The sequence below is a fragment of the Podarcis vaucheri genome, assembly GCF_965113315.1.
Source record: "Podarcis vaucheri genome assembly, chromosome: Z".
Lineage (NCBI taxonomy): Eukaryota > Metazoa > Chordata > Lepidosauria > Squamata > Lacertidae > Podarcis > Podarcis vaucheri.
In genome coordinates this window covers 33,620,630-33,645,021 of record NC_138758.1, presented here as the reverse complement: position 1 = coordinate 33,645,021, position 24,392 = coordinate 33,620,630, and the positions used below count along the sequence as shown (strand labels likewise).

Here is a 24,392-nt window from a genome sequence, read left to right as displayed (position 1 = left end):
TATACTTCACTGAACTGTTTAAATGCTCCTTTGATTGCCTTTAAACTCCCCACCACACTTGCCATCCTCTCCTGCCACACTAGTGTGGTGCGTCACACCCTTTGAGAACCACTGTACTAGTGGTATGCAACAGGAGCACTGCCACCAGCAAAAGGTTAAGAAATGGGTCCCTAGATGCATGTTTGGATTCTGGGTCTAAAAAGGTTGAAGACTACTGTTTTAGGGGCACATCTCCCACTTTTGGGGACCAAAGGAAGCTGCCTTCTGCTGAGCCAGACCCCATCAGTGATCCACACAGCTCAGTTTTGTCTACGGGACTTAAGGCAGGGAGTCTCTTCCCAGCTTTACCTGCCGATGCCCCAGGCGAGTGAACCTGGGATCTTCTGCATGCAAAACAGATGCTCCACCGCCCAGCTACAGCCTTTCCCCCAATTTTTGTTGCTCCTGGAGTGGCTGTAGGCAGTTTATGGAGAGCGGCAACCCCTTTTGATGGGTGTCATAAAACACTTGCTAGACCTGAGGCAGGCGATATCTGTACTGGATTGTTGAGAAACCTATTTTCTCTTCTTGCAGAATATTTCTCCCAGTTCTCCCAGGCATGGGAGGAAAGAAGCCCTTATATTTTAATCTTTATAAACACCCAAGAGTGCCAAACTTTCCTCGGGGCGGTGGGGGGCGGCACATCCTGGGACAGAGAGTGGAGAGAGAGGCACTTTTTCTGTTGACTTTTACAGCCAGCTTCAAACTTTGAGCCTCTGCATGGATCAATCATTAAGCACTTTCCAGATACAGGGCTAGGTGGCAGGGCCATAAAACAGCACCTGGAGCAGCAGAAGGGCTTTATAATCTCCACCAGGTGATACCTGTAATCAGGAGGACTTAGGGAATTTGCTGGGGAGAGCACAGCTGTCAGCTACGGAGCTGGGCTGGCAGCTCATCTGGGAGGGTTCCCAGTTGTCAGAGCGGCAGAGGTGGAAACTCTTAGTGCTTAATTAATGTGGAGGCGGGCGGGGGGTCTAATTAAAAGGCAGTGACCTTTCTATTCCCAGACTCCCCCTTGAGTTGTTTTACCATGGGGGGGGGGGACAGGCAGAGCCAATATGATTCCAACAGATAAAGATTTTGGGGAGCAGCAGCTTCCATGACAGAGTTAGCAGAATTGGGTGTGGAAAATTTTTTTAGAGGGGCATTTAGTTTGCAATCCTAGAACTTTCTTAGAAATCGATCCAAGTCATTGGTTCACACAAGCACTGATCTCACTTAATGTGTGGTGCTTCTTCATTTAGGGCATAGTTAAACTGTGGAACTTGCTCCCACAGGAGGCAATGATGGCAACCAACCTAGATGGTGTTAAGAGGATCAGATGAATTCATGGAGGAGAGGGCTATTACAGGTTACAGACTCCGTTAACCCAGAAATATTGCTTCAGGTTAAGAACTTTGCTTCAGGATGAGAACAGAAATTGTGCTCCGGCGGCGTGGCAGCAGCAGGAGGCCCCATTAGCTAAAGTGGTGCTTCAAGTTAAGAACAGTTTCAGGTTAAGTACGGACCTCCGGAACAAATTAAGTACTTAACCCGAGGTACCACTGTATTTGGTTTGACTAGGCCTTTTTTTGTATAGCTTTTGCTACTCGAATTTCTGTGTTCCTTCCTGGTAAAAACAAACAAACCTCAAGTTGAACGGACAGGCAGTTTTAAAAATGAATGAATCAGAATTAGTTTGAGGGAGGGAGGCTGTGGAGCTGGGATGCCTTATGGTCCATGGGAAACTTCTTTCTTTGCAGACAGATTCCCCCCTCCTGAATTCACGCTTTCTCTTGTCCCGTGATGGACCTTTTGATTTCTGTGTCAGATTGGCAGTGGGCTTATCCATCGTAAGGTGGGAATAGGGACTCCCCCCGCTCTGAGAAAAGGGCAGGGTGAAATGGACTGTGAGGCTTTTTTTAAGGGGGGGGAGAGTGTGTGCGATGTGTGGGGGTGCGTGTGCATGGCATCTGTCCCTGGGGTGGCAGATGGTGAGCTGGAGGCTGTGAAAGAAAAACGGTGAACCTCTTGAATTGATCGCGGGTTAAAGGTCAGCAAAACATCTGCCTGGGGTTGTGTTAGGAGACGGCATTTCTATACAGGGAGAGTGTAGGGGAGACAAAACCTGTTGCTGGTAGAAAGGCAGAAAAGCCCCGAAAAACAGTGGAAATATTGAAATAAGAGAACAAAAGGCGGGGGGGGGCGCGCACACGTTTTGTCAAACAGGCTCCAGACTGCCACAGGACTGTCGGCTCTGTTTCAGTTTTAATTCAGGAAAAGTATTGGGCTTCGCCATTATGAGTTTCCCTAGAGGTCAAGCAGGCAGTTGCCCAAAGGGGTAGCTAGCATTCTCACTTATAAAACTATGTGGGGGTGGCACAAAGCTGGAGTTGGGGAAATATTTCCTCCCTCTCCTAAACCTAGAACTCATGGGCATCCAACAAACCTGTATGTTGGAAGATTCAGGACATGTAAAAGAACGTCCTTCATCACATAGTGCATAGTTAAACTATAGAACTCACTTGTGCATTTTGGATAGCTTTAAAAGAAGATTAGGCAAATTCATGGAGAGGATAAGGCCACCGATAGCCACTAGCCACAATGGCTATTCTCTGCCTCCAGAGTCAGAGGCAGTAATGTTTCTGAATACCAGCTGTTGGAAACCACAGGAGGGGAAGGGTGCTCTTGTGCTCAGGTGCTGCTTTTGGGTTTCCCTTTGGGGCATTTGGTCAGCTACTGTGAGAACAGGATGCTGGGCTAGACGGACCATTGGACGGATCCAACAGGTCTCTTCTTCGAAATGAATTTTATAGGAGAAATTTGTGAGAAATGCTGTTGCCTCTTAACTCAGACTGCATATTTTGGTGAAGTGCAACAGGCACCAGCTAAGATCTCCCTCGTTTCCAACAAACGCCACCTAAGAAAAGCAGAGAGCCAGTTCCAGGATGCACCCAGTTTGTTACAGCAGAAATGTTTGAGAATCTTGTGGCATTTTGAAAGACGCAACACGTATATTTGTAGAATTGTGGAATTGTAGAGTTGGAACCTCCTGTGATGCAGGAATCTTAGCTAAAGCATCCATGGCAGATGGCCGTCAAACCTCTGCTTGAAAACCTTCAATGAAGGAGAGTCCACCATGTTCTGTGGGAGTCTATTCCACAGTGAGTTCTTCCTGACATTTAGTCGTAATCTCCTTTCTTGTAACTTGAAGCCACTGAGAGTCCTACCCTCCAGAGCAGTAGAAAACAAGCTTGTTCCGTCTTCCATGGGACAGCCCTTTATATATTTGAAGACGGCTACCAGGCCTTCTCTAGAATCCTCTTTTCCAGGCTACACATACCCAGCTCCTTCAACCATTCCTCATAAGACTTGGTTTCCAGATCCCTGATCATCTTGGTTACCCTCCTCTGTACATGTTCCAGCTTGTCAACATCTTCCTTAAATTGTGGTGCCCAGAATTCAGACACAGGTGTGGTCTAACCATAGCAGAATAAAGCAGCGGGACTATTACTTCCCTTGGTCTATTCTTCAGTTGATGCAGCCCAGAATAGCATTAGCTTATTTTGCTGCTGCATCACACTGTTGAGCTTGTGGTCCGCTAAGAACCCCTAGATCCTTTTCATATGCACTGCTAATAGAGTGCAGTTTCCTGGGCCAGAGCCCGTGTCATCAAATGCATGAAGCACTGTCCACATAGGTACAGTGGTGCCTCGCAAGACGAAATTAATTCGTTCCGCAAGTCTCTTTGTCTTGCGAGTTTTTCGTCTTGCGATGCACGGTTTCCCATAGGAATGCATTGAAAATCAATTAATGCGTTCCTAGGGAAACCGCCTTCAGACCAGGTCCGGGGACAGTCTGTCCCCGGACCTCTTCTGAAGGCTGGGGGGGACGGACAAGGGCTTTTCTTCCCACCCCCAGCATTTTAAAAAACCCCGGGACAGCGGAGGACTTCTCTGCTGTCCAGGCGATCTTAAAATGCTGGCGGGCGGCATTTTAAAATCGCCCTGGGACAGCGGAGGACTTCTCCGCTGTCCGGGGCGATTTAAAAGCCCCTGGGAAGGCAGGCAGGGGGGACAAAGACTTTCACCCCCCGCCCGCCTTCAGAAGGTGTTCCCGCCCCCCCGCCCGCCCCCCGCCCGGCTTCGGAGCAGCATTCCGAAGCCGGGCGGCGGGGGCAGGTGTTCCCGCCCCACCGCCCGGCTTCGGAGCAGCGTTCCGAAGCCGGGCGGCGGGGGCAGGTGTTCCCGCCCCACCGCCCGGCTTCGGAGGAGGTCCGAGGACAGTGGGGAAGACGCGCTGCGCTTCCCCGCTGTCCCGGATATTTCCCTATGGGCTGTCGTCTTGCGAAGCAAGCCCATAGGGAAATTCGTCTTGCGAAGCGCCTCCAAAACGGAAAACCCTTTCGTCTAGCGGGTTTTCCGTCTTGCGAGGCATTCGTCTTGCGAGGTACCACTGTACGTGTGTGTGTGTGTGTGTGTGTGTGTGTGTCTTGTTTTCTCCTGCTCTGGAGGATAGAACCCAAACTAATGGCTAAAAGTTACAAGAAAGGAGATTCCAGCTAAACATCAGGAAGAACTTTATGACAATAAGTGGAACAGCTTCCTTCAGAAGGTGGTGGATTATCCCTCTTTCTTTCTTTGGAGGTTTTTAAGCAGAGGTTGGATGGCCATCCGTCATAGATGCTTTAGTTCGGATTCCTGCATTGCAGGGGGTTGGACTAAATGACCCTTGGGGGTCCCTTCCAACCGCAGTTCTGTGATTCCTTTCGATTGGAAGGACTATCAGGCAGATCAATGAATGTGTGCACCTACACACATGCTTTTGACAAATTGCACTGCTGCGCTCAGAAAAATCAGAGCCTCCTTTGCCAATAGGCAACTCTTCTTCCAGTGCCCAACACCGCTGCCTACAGCCTGCACTACAAACTGTGATGTGTTAGCAGAAATTATACAACGAGCTCACTGCATACAGAGCCAGTTTTCAAAAGAAAAGCCCAAAATTTGGTGAACAGATTAGATTAAGCACCTGCATTTATGGCTAGTTTTGTTGTGGTAGTTCTAAGATTGTGCTTTTAAAAGAAATACTTTGTTGGCAAAGCCCTACACGGGAAGCTGACGGGTGGGTGCTGTGGCATTCTTAGATTAAATGTCATGTCCTGATGTGATAGGAGGTAATGGAAGGGCCCCGGAGCCACAAAGAGCTTTGACAGGATGCGACAGTTTGCCTCCCTGCTCTGCATACCACCAGAAAGCTTTCTTCAGCCTCGTTTGGACTTCTGAGAATTGAAGCACCCTCTTCCCACACAGGTTTCCAAGCTTTTATTTGCAGGCATCGGGGCGACAGAGAGCTGTGCTTGTCTTTATAGACACACAACACACATGCACACTCTAGGAATGGTGGGTCAGTGCAACGGTTTAGTTTCCAAAGGAAGATCTTCACCAGGGCAGATAGATATGCCATGAGCTTATCTGGTGCTTATCTGCAGCAGATCTTGAATTCACGGGAGGGTTAAGAGCCAACCTCTCCAGCAGATAAGCAAGAGCCTTTATCTCAGGGACACAGGTTGGGGGATGCTCAGTCAGACAACCAAATGTAGTCAAGCAACTATTACCCTGGACCAGGGGTCAGCAACCTAAGGCCCATGGGCCAGAAGCGACCCGCAGAGGTCGTTTGACCGGCCTACGACCTGCCCCCGAACTGAGCTGCCGGCTCGCGTGCCGCGCTAAACTGGTGCAGCACAGCATGGGGACTCACTTCTGTGGCACTGGAAATTGTGTCTGTGCATGTGCAGACACTGAAAATTGTGGGTGCACTTGCTCATGCGCACGCACGATCCAGCCCACAGAGGGATCGCTATGGGACCAATCTGGCCCAGGCAAGATAAACCTTCCTGACCCATGCTCTGACCTTTGAGGGTGTCTGAAAGCTTGCCTCGTCCACCCAGAGACCTAGCTACTGCCTTGCCTCCTCCTGTCTGTGGAGGGATTCACACACACACACACACCCCGCCCAACCAATGCATTTTAATTTAAATGTCTATAAGGCACAAATCTCATTCAGTAGATCCAGGTGTTAATTGTTTTCGTTTTAAGCCAAACCACATTACATTCCAGTAGGGAATGAGGGAGGGGAATTTCCCCCAAGAATCATAGAACTGTAGAGTTGGAAGAGACCACAAGGGTCATCTAGTCCAACCCGCTGCAGTGCAGCAGTCTTTTCCCCAGTGTAGGGCTCAACCCCATGACCCAGAGATTAAGAGTCTCATTCTCTACCATCTGAGCTATCGTCCTATTTCTTTCTTTGTTTAATGTATTTATATCTAACATTTCTCCCTATTTGGCATTCAAGGCAGCTTCCAACATTTTAGAAGTGTCATTGTAATAAATACAAAGCAATAAAAATAAACTAGGTAAGAACAATAATTAAAACACATAAATTAAAACAAATTTAAAACCAGCATTCAAATATGGTTTGACCTGATGACAGCCCAATACAGAAAATGGGGAAGAAACAAGTGATTTAAAAAAAAGTGTGTGGATGGGAAAGTAGTTTATTAACCATCATAAATCAGAGAATATCATATCATAAAATTAAAGCTGCTGGATTGTAATTGTTGCTAGTCATACTCGCAGTGTAGAGGGTGGCTTTGCAAGCGTTTACTGTATTTTTTTTTATTGTTACTAATAGAGTCTTTGCCCCCTGGATCCATAGTTTGGTTAAGCCCAAACTACATGGATTTTGCAAGGATTTGCAATGATGTCTATAGTATTATTATTGTATTTTTATTATTATTTATTGAATTTATATACCACCCTATACTTGGAGGTCTCAGAGCAGTTCACAGAACAATATCAAAATATATAAAACCACAAAATATATAATAAAAATAAAAACAGCAACCCAATAACACCCCCCCCACACACACCAAAAAACCCCCACATTTTAAAAGGGCATACGATGTCAATCAAATCAACCAAAGGCCTGGTTTAAAAAGATCGTTTTTGCCTGGTACCTAAAGGTGTATAATGAAGGCGCCAGGTGAACTTCCCTGGGGGAGCTTTCCACAGATGGGGAGCCACTGCAGAGAAGTCCCGTTCTCGTGTTGCCATCCTCCACACCTCTCGGGGAGGAAGCACACAAACAAGGGCCTCAGAAGATGATCTCAGGGTCCAGGTAAGCTCATATGGAAAGAGGTGTCCTTGAGGTATTGCGGTCCTGAGCCTTTTAAGGCTTTATAGGTCAAAACCAGCACTTTGAATTGGGCCCGGAAACAAATTGTTAGCAAGTGCTGTCGGACCAGGATTGATGTAATATTATATGCTCAAACCGTCTTGCTCCGGTGAGCAACCTGGCTGGTGAATTCTGCACTAGCTGAAGTTTCTGTACCATCTTCAGAGGTAACCCTGCGTATAACACATTGTGTAATCTAACCCTGAGGTTATCAGCGCATACATAACAGTAGTTAGACTATCCCTGTGCAGATAGGGGTGTAGCTGGGCCACCAACCTAAGCTGATGGAAGGCACTCTGGGCCACTGAGGCCACCTGAGCCTTGAGCAACAGCAAAGGATCCAGGAGTATCCCTAAGCTACAAACCTGCTCCTTCTGGGGAAGTGTAACCCCATCAAGAGGAGGCGATTTCCCACCCATCTGGTCTAGGGAACCACCCACTAACAGTGCCTCAATCTTATCTGGATTGAGTTTCAGTCTGTTGGCTCTCATCCAGTCCATTACCGAGGCAAAGTATGGTTTTTTCATTGTTATTTGTAAAGACATGAGAGCATTTCCTGCAAGTGGCTCACAAATATGAGGCAATTTTCCTTACTAGTAAAGTTCGTGGGAAATGTAGAAGAGCAAAATTACTCCCAGACGTGGCGCACAGCATGATTCGTGAGCCCTGCTCACTGGCATAGTGCTGCACAGACAACATCTGTGGAACCGAGTCGGTCCTGAGAGTGTCCGCAGTAAGATAGTATCGGCCAAAAAGTTGTTCAAGAAATTTGACAAGCTTTTGAGACTTCCAGAACTCTTCTTTAGCAGGCGGCCCGCATTTGTATAAAAAAGAAGAGCCTGTCTGCTGGATCAGGCCAGTAGCCCATGTAATCCAGCATCCTGTTCTCACAGGGGCCAACCAGATGCCTATTATGGGAAGCCCACAAGCAGGACCTGAGAACAAGAGCAACACTCTCCCCTCCTGCAGTTTGCTGCAACTGGTATTCAGAGGCGTACTGCCTCCAACAGTGGAGGAGAAACCTAAGAGGCTTCCTGTTGGCTCAGGCCTGTGGTCCACCTCGTCCAGCGTCCTTCTCCTCTTGATGGCCAACCAGATGCCAGAGAAATGTGCAAGCAGGGCCTGAGCACAAGAGCACTCACCCTCATGTTGTCTTCAGCAATTTCTATTCAAAAGCATTGTTGCCGCTGACCATGGGAGCACAGTATAACCCCCATGGCTAGTAGTTGTTGCTAGCCTTATTCTCCTCCATGAGTCTCTTTAAATCCATCCAAGCTGGTGCCCTTCACTGCCTCCTGCAGGAGGGAGTTCCATAGTTCAGATGTGCGCTGCATGAACTTATTCAAGCAGGAGCTCTGGGGAACTTGGGACCTTCAGCTGTTTATGTGACTTCTTTTGGTTGGCCCCAATGCAGACAGATACCCAGCTGTGGGCTGCTGAAATAAGGAAGTTTGCTACTTCCTTCTTCCCTTAAACAACTCACAAACCTCTCCCACTTCACACACTCTTTAATGCCAGCGCCATGCACTTGGGGTGATTTGCTTCTCCAATCTGAGCTTACAAGATGGAAGAGAGGGAGCCACCGCAGGAAGTGCCAGAGGGTGCAGCCGCTGGTAGCCACACATGCAGTAGCAGCCCTGCAGCCGCCATCCTCGGGATGCCTCCATTGCTGCCCTGTGCCTCCATCTCGTTGGCGCCTTTCCCCTGAGCAGCTGAATTCCCTAACAGAGCCGTGTGTGTGTGTGTGTGTGTGTGTGTGTGTGTGCGCGCGCGCGCCCAGCCCCCTGCAGTTCCCCCTTCCCTGCAGCATTCGGTCCTCTGGAACAGCACATTGGCTGGCGAGCGGGAGAGCAGCTGCTCTGACCCTCTAATTAACATGTGCACCTGCTCCTGGCACCCTTTTGTCTGCCCAGCAGATGCCCTGCTTTCCTTTTTTCCTTCCCCCTCCCCTTCTTCCCCTCCTCCTTCTCTTTCTGTTATGCCCACTTTTCACTGGGCCTGGCTCATGCCATCTCATTAACTTGAAATGTCCTCGGATTCTCACAAACACAAGGACCCCAAACAATGGGAGCTTGGGAGTTTGTGGAGCTGGAGGAGGAAGGGGTGGCTGCTGGCTGCCTCCTTCCTTTGCTCTCTCCATTTGCATGAAGGACATTTGGGGGGTTTGGTTTCCTTGCTCCCTCTGGATCAGCTGGTTCTGCTGACCTACTTCCTGCCTTGGTCTCCCACTTGGTGTTTTTGCTGCCCCCCGGGGGTTTTTTTATTGATATCATCTGGACACATTTTGGCCTCCCAGGTCTTCAAAGTGTTGAATGTGGACCACCCAAAGCCGAGCAGTTTTGAACAGTGCAAGTACACAGAGGGAGCTGCGCTTGCGTCAAGTCAAACCATCGTTATTTCAGCTCAGTCCTTCCAACGCTGACCGGCAGCAGTATCTCTCAGGGGTCTTTTCAGGCAGGAGACTTTCCCAGCCCTCCCTGGAGATGCTGCAAGGGGTTAATCCTGTGGAGCCTTGAGCAGTCTTAAGTTGCAAATGGCCAGCATGGTTCTGGGTGGGTAGAGGAGGTTTTAGCGGGTGGGGGCATCTCTTGCCCTCCAGATGTTGCAGGACGATGGCTCCAAATCATCACTCCTGGCCATAGACCACACTGGCTGTGGGGCTAAATTGGCGGGTACCAGTTTTGCCTGAAATGCCTCCAGCCCCCCACGCGGTGATCTGTGGGTGGCAGCGGGGAAAGTTCTTGGCACTCACCCTGCAGCTGCCCTAGGAGAATGGGCTGTGCCTCAAAAGGCTGCCCTTCCATGTTGTGGCAGTTTTGCTACATCCCATCCCCCTGTGTAAAGTGCTGCTTATTCTCCATGAATGCAAGAGCAGGCTGGGGCTGAAGCCAGCTGCAGTCCTCTTTGTGCAGGATGGCAGAGTTGTAGCAAAGTTAGATGGGGGGTGCAGGGAGTTGAGAACGGTGAGGAGAAGGAGAGAGAGAGAGAGAGAGGAGGGAACTTTCCCTCCCTCTCTCTTTCCAGAATCCAGACACAGGGCGCTTCTTAATAATAATCGCCATCATTGTAATCAAAGGGATATTCCCAAGACAGCCCCTGTCAACACCTGGCTAGCACAAACCCACCTGTCTCCTGGCCCTTTGTTCGGGCATCTGTGGCACAGGATGGACCTTCATTTGCCGCCTTTGAACTCTTTGGGTTGTTCATGTAACCAGCCTTGCGGGGAAAAAAGAGGGGAATTATGGTACACAGGACACCTTTTCTCTGTTTTCTCCCTACCATACAGGCAGAGTTCCACTTGCAAAGGGCCAAGTTCAGCCTCTGAACCAGAATTGGCTTCTATGTCCTGAATCCGGTGGATTTATTTATTATCTTTTTATTGCATTTTTATCCCACCTTCTTCCCTTCAAGGGGCTCAAGCTGGTGTACGTGGGTCTCTTCCCCCCTATTTTATCCTCACAACAGTCCTGAGAGGCCTGACCCTCCCCTCCATCTTCTTAAGTTGTGGGGTGTTAGGCTAAAGCTGAGAGAGGAGCCCACAGTGTTCCTGCCATGTTGTCCATTGCTCTCTTGGGGCAAGAGAGCTGTCTATAACAGCCCTGTAGTGTAGTTCTGTTATGCCAGCATTGCAGGTAGGAATGCTGTACTGAGAGTTGCTCAGTACAGCCCAGCAGTGTAGTCCACTTTTAAGTGTTTCAGGCCAGAGGCAGGAATATTAAATTGCCCCATTCAGACCAAACCAATCACTTGAATTGCTTGGAGAGGCCTCATACTGGTGGTGATGGTGGTTGTTTAATTCAATTTATACCCTGTCCTTCCTCTCCAACGAGCCCAGGGTGGCAAACAGATAAACCATTTAAAACCAAAGCAAAAGCATTCTAAAAACAACTTCAGTTAAAAAACATTCTTCCATCCTATTAGCATGAGGCTTCCTGGAGCAGCTGTCTTCCGCCTCCTAATGGCTGGGGTAAGCAGGAATGTTTTCAATTTCCTCCTCCTGAAAAGCTTATAATGATGGAGACAGCTGCACCCCACTAGGGCGGGCATTCTGCAGCTGGGGAGCCATCGCTGAAAAGGCCCTGTCACAGGTCAGCACCAACTAAGCAGCTCCCAACAAGCCCTCGCTAGACAATTGCAGGGTCCGAGGTGGTTGGTACTTGAGAAGGTGCTTGCACACAGACTGGGTGCTCTTTTTAAAAAAACATTTGGAACTTAAAATAAATCTTGTTTTTTGCACATGATGTAATGCCCACGTTAGAGATGGGGGCTCTGGAGTGTTTCTCCATCCTCCCACCCACACCAGGGATAATGCTGCAATGGTTATATTGCAGGGCTGTTTTCGACTCTCCAGAATTCCACCCCACATCACCACTGCAGCCGTCTGCAGGAAAAGAAACTGCCACCTTTTTGCTAGGCTATCCTTAAAATACCTTCCTTTCCCCAAAGCACTGAAACTTGGGGCCGCAAGAAAGATTCGAGTTGCACAGGATTTTGCTGCTGAAAGACTTTCTCCTGGTTTAAAATAATGATTGTAGCTTTCTGGAATCTCAGAGCATCCTTTCCATGGAATACTCACATCTGCAAATCCGCCTCTTTCTCCGGCCCATATGTGTTTGTGTCACACGCTGCCTTGTTTTGTTTAGGGTCTCTCTCTTTTATTAATGAGCTGGCCCTTTTGGCTTCTGGTAACAGATGGCTCTGCCAGTGACCACTTGATGGATGGGTGTGTTTGCTGCTAGGATGTCTCTATTTTTTTGAAAGAAAGAGAGAAAATAAAAATGGAAGCGCTTTCACACTGAGATAATCTGGCATATGTTGCATTGGGGGGGCCTTGTTTCCTGCCTTTTTAGCTGTAGGTAACAACTTTTAGAAGGGAGCTTATAGTTGAAGGCAGCAGCGAAGCAGTTGCCTCGAGGGTTGTGCACCCAGTAGGAGTGGGGGCATTAGTAAGGGTGCTGCTTCACCTGTTGACAAGCGCAGAGTGGGCCCCTCGCTCTTTGACTTCCATCGCATAAGAACATAAGAACGGCCTGCTGGATCAGGACAATGGCCCATCTAGTCCAGCAGCAAAAAAGGGTGTGATTTCTCAGGGATGGCTCTTTGATCTTTGGAGCTGCCTCTTTGAAGGCTGGGAGATTTATAGCTCCCTCGGTGGCTCTGGGAGGAGTTGGGGCAGGTGGTTCGTGGGCATTGGGGGGGTGGGAGTGTGTGGCCAGGGTGTGAAAGTGGTGCCTAAGGTGCATGTGAAAAAAGGGTTCCCATGGGCTGTGGAAGGCTTGGACAGTTGATTGATTGCTTGTGATTCTCCAGCTCAGGTCTTTGCAGGAGCTGAGGGTAGTTTGTGATTTAAAAACCCAGGGGATTGAGTTTCACTTCTGTGGGAAGCCTGCCTTTATCTTGTGCAGTGAGCCCTGTCTCTTGTCATAACATCAGAACCCAGGAGTCATTCAGTGAAATTGATTTGCAGCAAGTCTGGGGGCAAGTGCAAATTGTGAGATGGCTGCTTTCCGCAGGACATAAAGGCCACTAGTTGTTAAAAGGGGGCTGGACAAAATTCAAGGAGGGGGACACATTTATTCACAGCTATGAGCTATGACAGCTCAGTGGAACCTCCACATTCCAAGGCAGTCTACCTCCAAGTTTCAGTTACTGGGCCGGTGGGAAGCAAAGACGCCTGTTGAGTTTCTGCCCTGTCTGAGGACTTCCTAGAAGCATCTGTCTAGCCACTGTGGGAGACGAGAAGCAGGGGGCTTTTAATGCAATCTGGCAGGGCTGTTAAGAATTTACAGCCTTGAGGCCCTGCCCTCCTTCTTTCTTCTTCTTGTGTCCCCAGTAACAGTTTATTCAGCTGTTTTTAAATGTGTTGCTTCCCACCTAGAACCTTTTGAATGGGATGGGCTATAAATTCAAGAGAAACCCACAAATGTGTGACAAGAGGTAACAAAAAGCCTGTTGTGGCCCTGCGGAATATACAGGTTACCTGTCCTGTCCTGGAAATGAGAGGGCATTTTTTTCAGGTGGCAGGGGTCAATTGCAGACATGGGCTGCAGGAGGTGATAGTTTGGGGGCGCAACCCCTTCCCATTCATGCAGAATGCTGGGAGGGGCTGATGCAGGTCCACCAACCAGTTGCCCTGAGCATTGTATGGATTGCTGAGGTACCTGAAACATGTTGGGAAAAGTCTCCTGGAAGACCTCCTACTACCAGTTGAGTATCCATTGCTAGATCCTGGATATGGCCAAAGGGGCCCCCCAGCACCCTGTCCTCACAATGGGTGTCCAAATGCCTATTGTGGGAAGCTCACAGGCAAGACCTGAGTGCACAGCAACTCACCCCACTTGTGATTCTCAACAACTGGTATTCAGAGCTAGACTGCCCCTGGGGATGGAGGTTCTGCTCTTATGGTAGACCTCTTATGGTAGACCTTCACGTTGGCTAACCAGATGCCCCAATGGGAAGCAGTGTTAGATATATAAGTTAGGCGCCAATGGTCACCTTAAACCTAGTTTGTGGTCACTACAATAGAGTGCCTTACTTGTCAGAGAGTTGGACTAGATGTCTCTTGGGGTCCCTTCCAACACTACAATTCTATGATCTCAGCTACATTGCTTGACTATAGCTTGCTCTACAATAATTCCTTTGTCCCAGTATACAAGGAGAAACACAACACAGCGGAAATGGTATTAACTATGGCCTAAGGCAAAGGTTTTTAAATTGTGGTTGCCAACCTTGCACCCAGAAATCTTCACATAGTTGCAATTGGACCTGCGCCAGTAGCAAAATGCGCCTTGGGAATTTTAAACACTGATGTGTTCTGGGTGCAACTGTAGTCTCCTCTCTTGTAGTTGGCATTCAGAGGCAATGGAGGTGCAATGTAACCATTGAGGTTTGCTGTTTTGGGTAAATGCTGCCATGCCACCACCCTCCTTAGTCTTGATGTGTCCCCTTCTTCCTCACCCTAGGTGCCCCAGCTCTCATGTGGGCAGCCGGTGTCACCTGCAGAACCCGTGTCTCAGCTACCCCTGCAAGAATGCGGGCACCTGCCAGCCCATCGTCCGTGGCAATGTGGCCGAGTATACCTGTGCCTGCCACCTAGGCTACACTGACAAGCTGTGCCTTACTCCTGAGGAGAACGCATGCCTCAGCAGCCCTTGCCACAATGGAGGGAGCTGCGACCTTGTCACGCTGACGGAATACAAGTGCCGCTGCCCTCCAGGATGGTCAGGTAAGCGGGCAGCAAGTCTTTGAGCACCAGCAATCCCAGGTTATTATCAGTCCCAACTCAGTTGGGCTGCAGAATGTTTTTCTAAAGGAAGCTTGTGTTCTGTGTTCGCCCCTTCCCTAGGCAAAACATGCCAGCAGGCAGACCCTTGTGCCTCCAACCCTTGTGCCAACAGTGGGCAGTGTGTGCCCTTTGAATCGACCTATGTGTGCAAGTGCCCGTCGGGCTTCCATGGGGCCACATGCAAGGAGGACACCAACGAGTGCAGCCGCTCCCCTGCCATCTGCAAGAACGGCGGCACCTGCGTCAACGAGGTGGGCTCCTACCAGTGCCACTGCAGGCAGGCCTACACAGGACAGAACTGCGAGCACCTTTACGTCCCCTGCAACCCCTCGCCCTGCCAGAACGGAGGCACCTGCCGGCAGACCGGAGACACCACCTACGAGTGCACCTGCCTGCCAGGTATGGATGGGGGCACTGCCCGGTTCTTGCTGGCTGCTTGAAGCTGCCTTTCCTCCTTGGCTTCTAGTGGCCCCGAGCCCTTGGTGGGGGTGGGTACATAGGAAGCTGCCTTCTGCTGAGCCAGAGAATGGGGCTCCCACTGAGCTCCAGCCCTTCACCAGGATGTTTGTGGAGAGGAGTTTCTAGTCCTCAAGAGTTCTGAACCAAAGCGCTGAATTAAATGGAAATACAGGAAGCAGCTCAGTGCTGAGATATAAAGCTAGAATATTCCAATTGCCCAACTGCTATACGGCAGCTCTTTATGCCCCATGCAAACCACCTGGACACAGAGCAAAGAGGGGCTTCTTTGCCTCTTCCAGCAAGCTACCCACTAGCAGCCTGGCTACTAGTGGTCCTGTCCTGTGGCACCCAGGCTTGACATCTGCAGCTAGAGGTCCCTTAGATAGGTTTCCTCCCCACCCAAAGTGCTGCTCAGTATCAGTGCAGTCCGTTTCCCAGGCAGCAATCAAATCCTTCCGTGTACCCAGGAGGGGCAGAGAGGGGTCAGTTATCGCAACAGGAGTGTGCTGCTGCCGGGCTCTTCAAAAACAAAGCCCTCTTCCCCTGTTGTTGTTTTTTCCATCCCAACTGCCTGCTAACTTTATCTAAGACCCCTATTGCTGCTGTTGCTGTTGCTGCTGTTGCTGCTGCTGCTGCTGCTGCTGCTGTTGTTAATGTGCTGCTTTGAGTTTGAAAGCATTGGTGCCTCTCCAGCTGATTAATTGCTTGGGACAGGCTCAAAAGGAGTTGCGAAGTGTCTTTGCTGCCTGATCCTTAGATTGGTCAATTGGGCTTCTTTGAAAGATTAATCAGTTTGGAGAGGCACAAGTTCAAAAAGTAACAAAGAAGAACGAATCAGGCTTCCTCTTATCTTAGCTGCCCTACTTTTTTAGCATTCACAAATGACTAATTTTTCTTTTTTTTCTTCTTTTTGTCTGACCTGCTGCCTTTTCTTTGCATTTCTTTTTTTTAAACACCCAGTCCTCTTTCTGTGCCTCTCAACAGCAGCCAGAGAGGCAGCAATTTAACAGCTTTGTGGCGAGTCAGACACTGGTCCATCTAGCTCCATATTGCCCATTCTGACTGGCAGCAGCAGCAGTGACTCTCCAGGATTTCAGGCAGGGGACATTATTTTTCCTCCAATCACGGCATCTTCATGACAAGAATAACTTCTCTGAGCTGTAGCTCAGTGGTAGAATACCTGCTTTGCATGCAGAAGGTCCCAGGTTCAATCCCCATTGGCATCTCCAGGCAAGGGCGGGGAAAGACTCCTCTTGAAGCTTTGGAGTGCCACTGCCATCTGTGTAGACAGTATGGAGCTAGATGGCTTTTTGGTCTGACGTTCCTGTTTTATTCAGAATCTTAACTTTATTTTTAGGAGGAGGGCTGCTTTTTTTGTGCAGAAGGCCCCAAATCCAACCCCCAGCATGTCCAAGAGGCTCTCCACGTGAAAACCTAGACTGCCACTATCAGCCAGTGTAGGAAGGTCCTGGGCAGAATGGGCCATTTGTAGTTACTCATTAAAAGGCAGCTTCTATTGTACATATAGGAAGTAGGAGTTTTCTAAAAAACACACACACACACAAAAACCTTGCAGCCCGCAGTCAAAACAGCTGTTGCTTCACTTCTAGGTGTGTGTGTGTGTGTGTGTGTGTGTGTGTGTATGTATCTTTTTGCAGAACCTGCTTCTCCAGCTCCTTCACTGTATACTCTCAAGTATATTGCTTTCACCCTGAGTTGAGGACACAGGGTGGCAGCTGGAGAAATCTGTGTCAATGAAGAGCAGAGAAGGAGGGTTCCTTGATCAAACAAGATCCTGCCTTTTCCCTCCTCCTCCTCTTCTATTTTTGAGGGTGGGAGATCCTTTCTGTGTGGAAACGAGCAAGTCTCTGGGTCCATTGCTGTGTCACGTTAAAGCCTTCAGACTTTGATGGAGCTGGTTTCTTGGGAGGAGGCAGAGTATGCATCCAAATGCCAGCCGGCTGGGAAATCACAAGTGGGGGAGAGCGCTGCTGCTGCTCTTGTGCCTGAGTCCTTCTTGTGTTCTTCCCTTCGGGGGTATCTGGTTGGCCACAGGGAGAACAGAAGTCTGGGCAAGGTGCACCATTGGCCAGACCCAGCCACAGCAGGGCTCTTCTTAGGTTCCTGTTGCAGAAATGTTTCGGGCTGCAAGTGTCAGGATGCTAGGAGGACTTCCTTGCGCATGGGGGGCGGGAGAGAGAGAGAGCGGCAGGAGCAGGAAGAGAAAAGCAGGTTACATCATGGACGGCACAGGGAGCTAAAAGGAGGTGAAGCGGGCAGGGCCCTTCCGCTATAAAACCCTGTGGTTGGCGGAGTCTGTGTGGCACCAGTCCCATTCTCTACCCCCACCCCCAATTGCAGTGCAGTTCCTTCCTTTCTGGGCCCTGTTTTCCTGCTGTGCTGAATGGAAGGACACCAGGCGATGGAGCCTCCTGCACTGGAATCTCCCACACACTTCATATTGCATTCTCTCCCCACAATTATTATACAGCTCCTCTCTTGGGAGCTTAGGTAGAAACAGGTTGCTGTGGCCAGATACTCACACAGCTTTTCTGCAAAGTCTTGTACCCGGGGGCTCACTACTCTGGCTTCACAGTAAAAGTGAACGTAAACATAGTCTTATGCAAATTCAGGCGTGTTGGTTCCTCCAGGGTGCAGCAGTTAAGTTTCTGGAAAAAAACAAAACAAATGGTGATGCTCCAAGAACAAATGTGAGCTGAGCCTTTGGCCCTCCAGGTTGTTGTTGAATTACAGCTACCTTCCTCCCATAGGAATCAAGAGCTCCTGCTGAGAGAGAAAAAGGAGGAGTCCCATTAGTGGGGTCACAACATGTCTGGAGAGCGAGGGGTGGCACCCAGTTCACCGTGTGCTGTATTTGAACCAGCAAGGTTCAAGCCCCCTGCCCTCCAAGAGAAGAAACAAGCAAGCTTGTGTTCTTTTAGAATGGACTTCTTCATGCAGCACATAGTTACGACTGTGGAACTCACCCCCCACAAGGAGAAGCGATGGCCAACTTGGATGGCTTTAAAATAGGTTTAGACAAATTCATAGAGGAGAGTTTACTAGGCACGCTGGCAATGCTCTGCCTCCATATTTGGAAGCAATAAATGCTTCTGAATAGCTGTTGCTGGAATGTTCAGGAGGGCAGGGTTGCTGTTGTGCTCTGCTTGAGGGTTTCCCAGAAGAGGCACCTGGCTGGTGACTGTCTATGCTATGTTGGGCCCTCTTTGGCCTGATCCAGCAGGCTCTTCTTAAGTTCTTAAGCAGGCATGGAGGCTCCAAATCCAATATATAAGGTAATTTTCCAGTATTATTTTTTTTAATGGGGCACCCATATTTTCTGAGACTGGATGGCATTTCACGTCAAGTCAGATTGACAGCATCTCTTGAGGTTTTCCAGCAAGCTGAGCAATTTTGCATCCTCTGCCACTAAGTAACAGCCTGCTGTTTCTCCCCCATTGTCAGAGGGGGCTAAAAACCAGGTCTGACACACGTTTTCTTCCTTTCCCCTTTTTCTTTCCCTACCTTCAAACACCTGGCAGGTTTTGCTGGTCAGAACTGTGAGGAAAATCTCAATGACTGCCCAGGGAACAACTGCAAGAATGGAGGGACCTGCGTGGATGGGGTGAACACCTACAACTGTCAGTGCCCCCCTGAATGGACAGGTAGGGAATGAAGGCTAATATCTTTGGGTGGGGGACTAGGGAATAGGCGAGGGTTTGGCTCCAGGGAGGGTCATGGTTAGGTTTTGAAGACTGGCTCAGCTGCACCCTCCATTCTCTGTTCATAGGGCGCACCTAAGATGCCAATGTTTTAATGCACTTGCAGACCTCTACAGATTTATGTTGAAAGTTATGCATTATGAAATACGCAATACAGTCGTATCTCAAGTTGAATGTGCTTCAGGTTGAGCGCGTTCGAGTTGCGCTCCACAACAACCCGGAAGTAACGAAGCGCATTACTTCCAGGTTTCGCCACTCGCGCATGCGCAGATGCTCAAAATGATGTCACGTGCATGCTCAGAAGCGGCAAAACGTGACACGCAGACGCATCTTACATTCCATTCGGGATGCGAACGAGGCTCCTAACTGATCCCGTTCGCATCCCGAGGTACCACTGTATTTAGTGTTGTTATTGTCATTTTATTAGCCTTAGCTACAACTATTATTGGTGTTGCTCTTGCTACCATTAATAATGTGACTGGGGCTTATCCCACATTACACCTCCTCAAAGTAAGCCTATTGAAATGGGTGAATTTGACTCGCTCAGGTCACCCAAATTTTAGTAGGTCAGCTCTGCATAGGACTTAGCAGTAAACAACCCACTCTTACAATTATCACGATTGTTACTGATGACCTTGCGTTATATAAGTTAAATAAATTTGCTGTATTTTGACAATGAGGGCAACGATGATGTCCAACTCATCTCTTTACTCCGCCCCACTGCGATTCCTGCGTTGCAGGGGCTGGACTAGATGACCACCCCTTGGGCCCCTTCCAACTCTTCCAATTTTATGATTCTGTGAACCTCTTCCAGGCCAGTACTGTGCAGAGGACGTGGACGAGTGCCAACTGATCCCCAATGCTTGCCAGAACGGGGGCACGTGCCACAATACCCATGGCAGCTACAACTGCGTCTGTGTCAACGGCTGGACAGGCGAGGACTGCAGCGAGAACATTGACGACTGCGCCAATGCTGCCTGCTTCGTGGGAGCCACCTGCCACGATCGTGTGGCCTCTTTCTACTGCGAGTGCCCGCATGGACGGACAGGTGCGGATCGAGGGAGCTGAACGGAAGGTCCCAGCTCTCTCCCCTGTTGGTACACAAAACCAGGGTGCCACTTTGGGGTGGGTGGCCATGGCACTTTTGAGAGAGACCCTCCTGCAAGCATTCTTTTCTAAGCACCTGTGCCCATTTCCTTGCAGGTCTGCTGTGCCACCTCAACGATGCTTGCATCAGCAATCCCTGCAATGACGGGTCCAACTGCGACACGAACCCAGTCACTGGGAAGGCCATCTGCACATGCCCCTCTGGCTACATGGGGCCTGCCTGCAACCAGGATGTGGATGAATGCTCGCTTGGTAAGTGGGCACAGGGAGGACCTGGCGGGGAGAAATACCAGTGGAAAGGGACCTGCATAGTCTGTTCTAGCCTGAAACCCAATGTAATACAGTCAGCACACAGGAAATAAAAAAGCATGCCTCACACAAGGACTTCAGAACATAGCAGATATCTAAATGCAAAATAACAACAACTGTAATCTCGAGTTAGAATCGTAGAGTTTGAAGGGATCCTCAGGGTCATCTAGCCCAACCCCCTGCAATGCTGGAAATCCGGCTGAACACCTGTTTAGTAATTGCAGAACAGATATACATTGTTTTGTGGATTCCAGCTCCTGATAGTTAACAGGGGCATAATACCTTGAAAGAAAGAGGGGAGCCAGCATACCTGCTGTCCCACAGCACTTGGGATATGGAAGGACATTGAATCTGCCCAGAGTTAACCCTCTGCATTATTTAGCAACATTTGGACCCCCCAGAATAGGGAGCTAGCTAGAGCAGGTCATCATAAGAAATACTCAAGGAGTACAGTGGGATCCTGAAACCCAGCTCAGGAGACTATATGCAAACAGAGAGTTTGGGGAAGGACAAGGCCAGGAGCCAGAAAGGTACAGGCTGAGAGGTCCCGATCCATGGCCACCATCCCCAGTCATGCTCTGTTGCTTCCTTTGGGAGCTACTGCTTCTCTCCACTGTGTTTTTTTGTGTGTGTGTTCAATTTGGATTTGATTTAATATTTGTTTGCTGCTTTCTGGAAGGGGGGGGGGAGCACAACGGCAGTGCCAAGCTCAGAGCATCTCACAACAACAACCGTGTTACAAATGAACAAACAATATTTCTTGTATTGAAAAATTCACGACAGCCTGTAGATAAAACAAAGGCGAACATAGGAGTAGTAAAGAATGAACACAGTTCAGCACAAACTCGGAAGACCAGTAATGCTAATATAGAATGCTGATTATGTATTTTTAATGGTTCTGAACCCAACAGGTGCCAACCCCTGTGAGCATGCGGGGAAGTGCCTCAACACAGAGGGCTCCTTCGAATGCCAGTGCCAGCAAGGCTACTCTGGCCCCCGCTGTGAGATTGATGTGAATGAGTGCTCCTCAAACCCCTGCCAGAACGATGCCACCTGCCTGGACCAGATTGGGGTCTTTCACTGCATTTGCATGCCAGGTGAGTGCCCAGTTCTACGTACCACCCAGGAGGTATCCCCAGCAGTGTGCCCTCTAGGTGTTGTTGAACTCCCAGCTCCCTCTATTATTCACTTACACACACACACACACACACACACACACACACACACCCGCCCCGAAGGAGTTCAAGGTGGCATGCATGGTTCTTCCTCTGCTCCTCATTTAATTCAACAACCCTGTGAGGTTAGGCTTAAGCTAAGAGGCGGTGACTGGCTCCCAAGTTCCTGTCTGGAAAGCTTTGTGGCCAAGTTGGGGGGTGGGGGATTTTAACCCCGATCTCTCCCAGGTCCTAGTCGACACTCTTAACCACTGCATCAAACCTGACTCAGCATAGCCAGTGCTTGTGAATGATGCTGGGAGCTGGTGGTCCAGCAGCAGCTGCAGGTCACCACATTGACAGCCTCTGGTACAACCTATTTGTGTATCAGTTTGTGCCTGCACTGTGTGAAGCCTTATGCCTAGGAGAGAGGTGGCATCTGGGCATATTCTGCTTCGATGTTTGCCACACCTGGACTTCTCCTACCAATGAAGTAAAGCCATAGGGTTGGTGCAGCTACTGAAAAGGCCCTGTCTCTTGTTGCCATAAGCTGTGCCTCCCTCTAGGGTGGGACCATAGAGAAAGGACATTTCCTTCTGATCTTAGGAAGAGGGGCAGGTGGGAACCCCATGAAACAGATCAGTATGCTCTTCTGAGATCTGGGAGAGACTCGGTGTGTGTGGGCTGCCTTTACACTCTTGAGTAACTTGTAAGAGAGCTGCCTCCTAAAACACAGGGTGCTTTGGTCTTGGAATGCCTGGGTTTTAGGAAGTTTAAGAGGGTCTGCCAGGGAAACAAGCAAGCTGCTTTGACCCTAGCCTGGATGCACAGGCTCAGAGCTTTTCTAAAATAATTGCCTTGGTGCACCCCAGATCCCCTCCTTTCTGGGCTGCAGGAGTAAGTGGGAGGATGGAAGGTGGCAGCAATTACCATAGAGTAAAACCCATTGGCAACACTGCAGGGCTGTTGTGTTGCAGCTGGTCAAGGAAGGGGGTGGGAGAGCCTCACTTAGGTACACACACACGCATCACATCCTGAACAAGAGCAGTCCTGGTATGTGTTGATGCACTACAACATTTTGCTGCCACCAAACTGCAGGAGAAAGTGGCTTAGATAGAGCCAGGAGTCTCTCCTCTGCCATAAAGCCAAAAGAGGAGCTGGCCTTGCCAAAGGTGGGCTTGAGCCATTTCCTGCTGGCTCTTTGAGGCACGGACCTTTTTCTGCTATAGGTGTGCTGTCCTCTCATCATGCATCAGGGGAGCTCCTTTAGGCTTACCTTTTCTTTCCTTGTTGGGAAACTCCTTTCAGGCTACGAGGGCATCTACTGCGAGATCAACACGGACGAGTGCGCCAGCAGCCCCTGCCTGCACAACGGGAACTGTGTGGACAAGATCAATGAGTTTGCCTGCGAGTGCCCCAGAGGTACTACTGGAGCGGGATGGGGTGGGGGTGGAGGGGCATCGATCTCTCCGCCTTCAGTGCAAAGCCTTTGTAGTGAGAACGGAGCTGCAGTTAATCCACCACCCAGAGGCAAACCTCGCCGGCAGGTTTGAAATACGCTCAAGGTGGGCAGCTCGGGGGAAATTGGATGCTTCTCCTCTGATGTCTCTTAATTCTGGCAGTTCCAAGGGGCTCCATGCCTGCATTTGAGGTGGAGGAATGTGGTGTTGAGAAGTGGGTTGCCCTGTCTTTGAAGGAGTGTGGGGGGGTGCCTGCCACTGCTGTTAGCCTTGGTAAGTAAAGGAAACCTCTGGGTCCAGAGGTCCAGTTTACCTTTCAGGCAGGGGGTATCTCCTAAACTTACCTAAAGAAGCCACCAGGGGCTGAACCCTGGGGTTTTGAACCTTTTGCATGCGAAGCAGAAGCTCCATGCCACTGGTGGCTTTTCCCCCTAAAAAGGGAAGTAAGGTTACTAGTCCTCATGATTCTAAATAAAGGGCAGGTTTAAATAGAAATCTGCCTTGCACAGACAGAATTTGCACTGTGTTCAGGACAGAAAGAGCCCCCCCCCCCCGCATCAGAGGTGTTGTGTCTTTAAATGCCAGTTGCTGGGGGGTGGCTAGCAAGGAAGTGCTATTATGCTCAGGGCCCTGGTGTGCACATCATGTGTGGATGAGAGGAGTGTGCACTGGGAAGCTTGGGAATCACCCAGGCACACTCATAATCAGGCAGACAGGACTGGTTCCGTTCTCTGCTCAGTGCCTGCCCTATGGAGAAACTGAGTTTATCATTTTGTGTGTTTGTTTGTGTGTGTGTAAAATTGCTTTGTCATTACAAGATTCCTAACAGCAAATATAATTTAGGGTAAGTAGTTGTGACCACAGGAAAAAACCAATGACCTCTGTGGATCCTGTTACCTTTTTAGAGGCTGCATTCACTCGGTAGTTTATTTCGCCTTCATGACGTTTCCTCTGTGTTATATTTGAACTTTTGCATGAGATGAAAACCAGAGATCTAGCAGAATGCAGCGGAGGTTTCACTCTCATTTCTGTGTTATTTGCAAACAGACGTTTCTTCTGGAAGCAAATAACAGAGATACATGTTAAAACTTGCTCTACATTCCACTAGATTTTTAGAGGTGGCTTCTTCGCCATGTTAAAGCTCATATATAATGCAGGAATCAACAGTTAGGGAAACTTCAGGAAAATGGGATAAACTGTGCTGGGATTACAGCCTTCTCTATATTCCTGGAAGTGGATTTACATCGTGTGAAAGCTCAAATATAACATGGAATCTAGCAGTTGGGGAAATGTCGGGAAAATGGAATAGACCAGGGGTCAGCAGACTTTTTCAGCAGGGGGCCAGTCCACTGTCCCTCAGACCTTGTGGGGGGCTGGACTATATTTTGAAGGAAAAAAATGAACAAATTCCTATGCCCCACAAAATAACCCAGAGATGCATTTTAAATAAAAGCACATATTCTACTCATGTAAAAACACGCTGATTCCTGGACCATCTGCAGGCCGGATTTAGAAGGCAATTGGGCCAGATCCGACCCCTGGGCCTTAGTTTGCCTACCTATGGAATAGACTGTCATGTAAACACAGCCAAAATTATGCCACACCAGCTGCACAATGAGCCTCTGTGCCACTTTTGCAGAGT

At 49.3% G+C, this 24,392-nt stretch overlaps 1 protein-coding gene across 2 annotated transcripts in view; it reads left to right on the top strand.

Annotated features, from left to right (window-relative positions):
* The window catches only part of NOTCH1 (notch receptor 1), a 97,024-nt gene that overhangs the window by 23,282 nt on the left and 49,350 nt on the right, over positions 1-24,392 (top strand). For both annotated transcript variants that reach the window (XM_082208682.1, XM_082208683.1), the window contains 7 exons: positions 14,217-14,479; positions 14,600-14,938; positions 18,541-18,663; positions 19,535-19,768; positions 19,924-20,079; positions 21,048-21,233; positions 22,599-22,712. In XM_082208682.1, the coding sequence (XP_082064808.1) occupies positions 14,217-14,479; positions 14,600-14,938; positions 18,541-18,663; positions 19,535-19,768; positions 19,924-20,079; positions 21,048-21,233; positions 22,599-22,712 (1,415 nt within the window). The remainder of the gene's footprint in view (positions 1-14,216; positions 14,480-14,599; positions 14,939-18,540; positions 18,664-19,534; positions 19,769-19,923; positions 20,080-21,047; positions 21,234-22,598; positions 22,713-24,392) is intronic.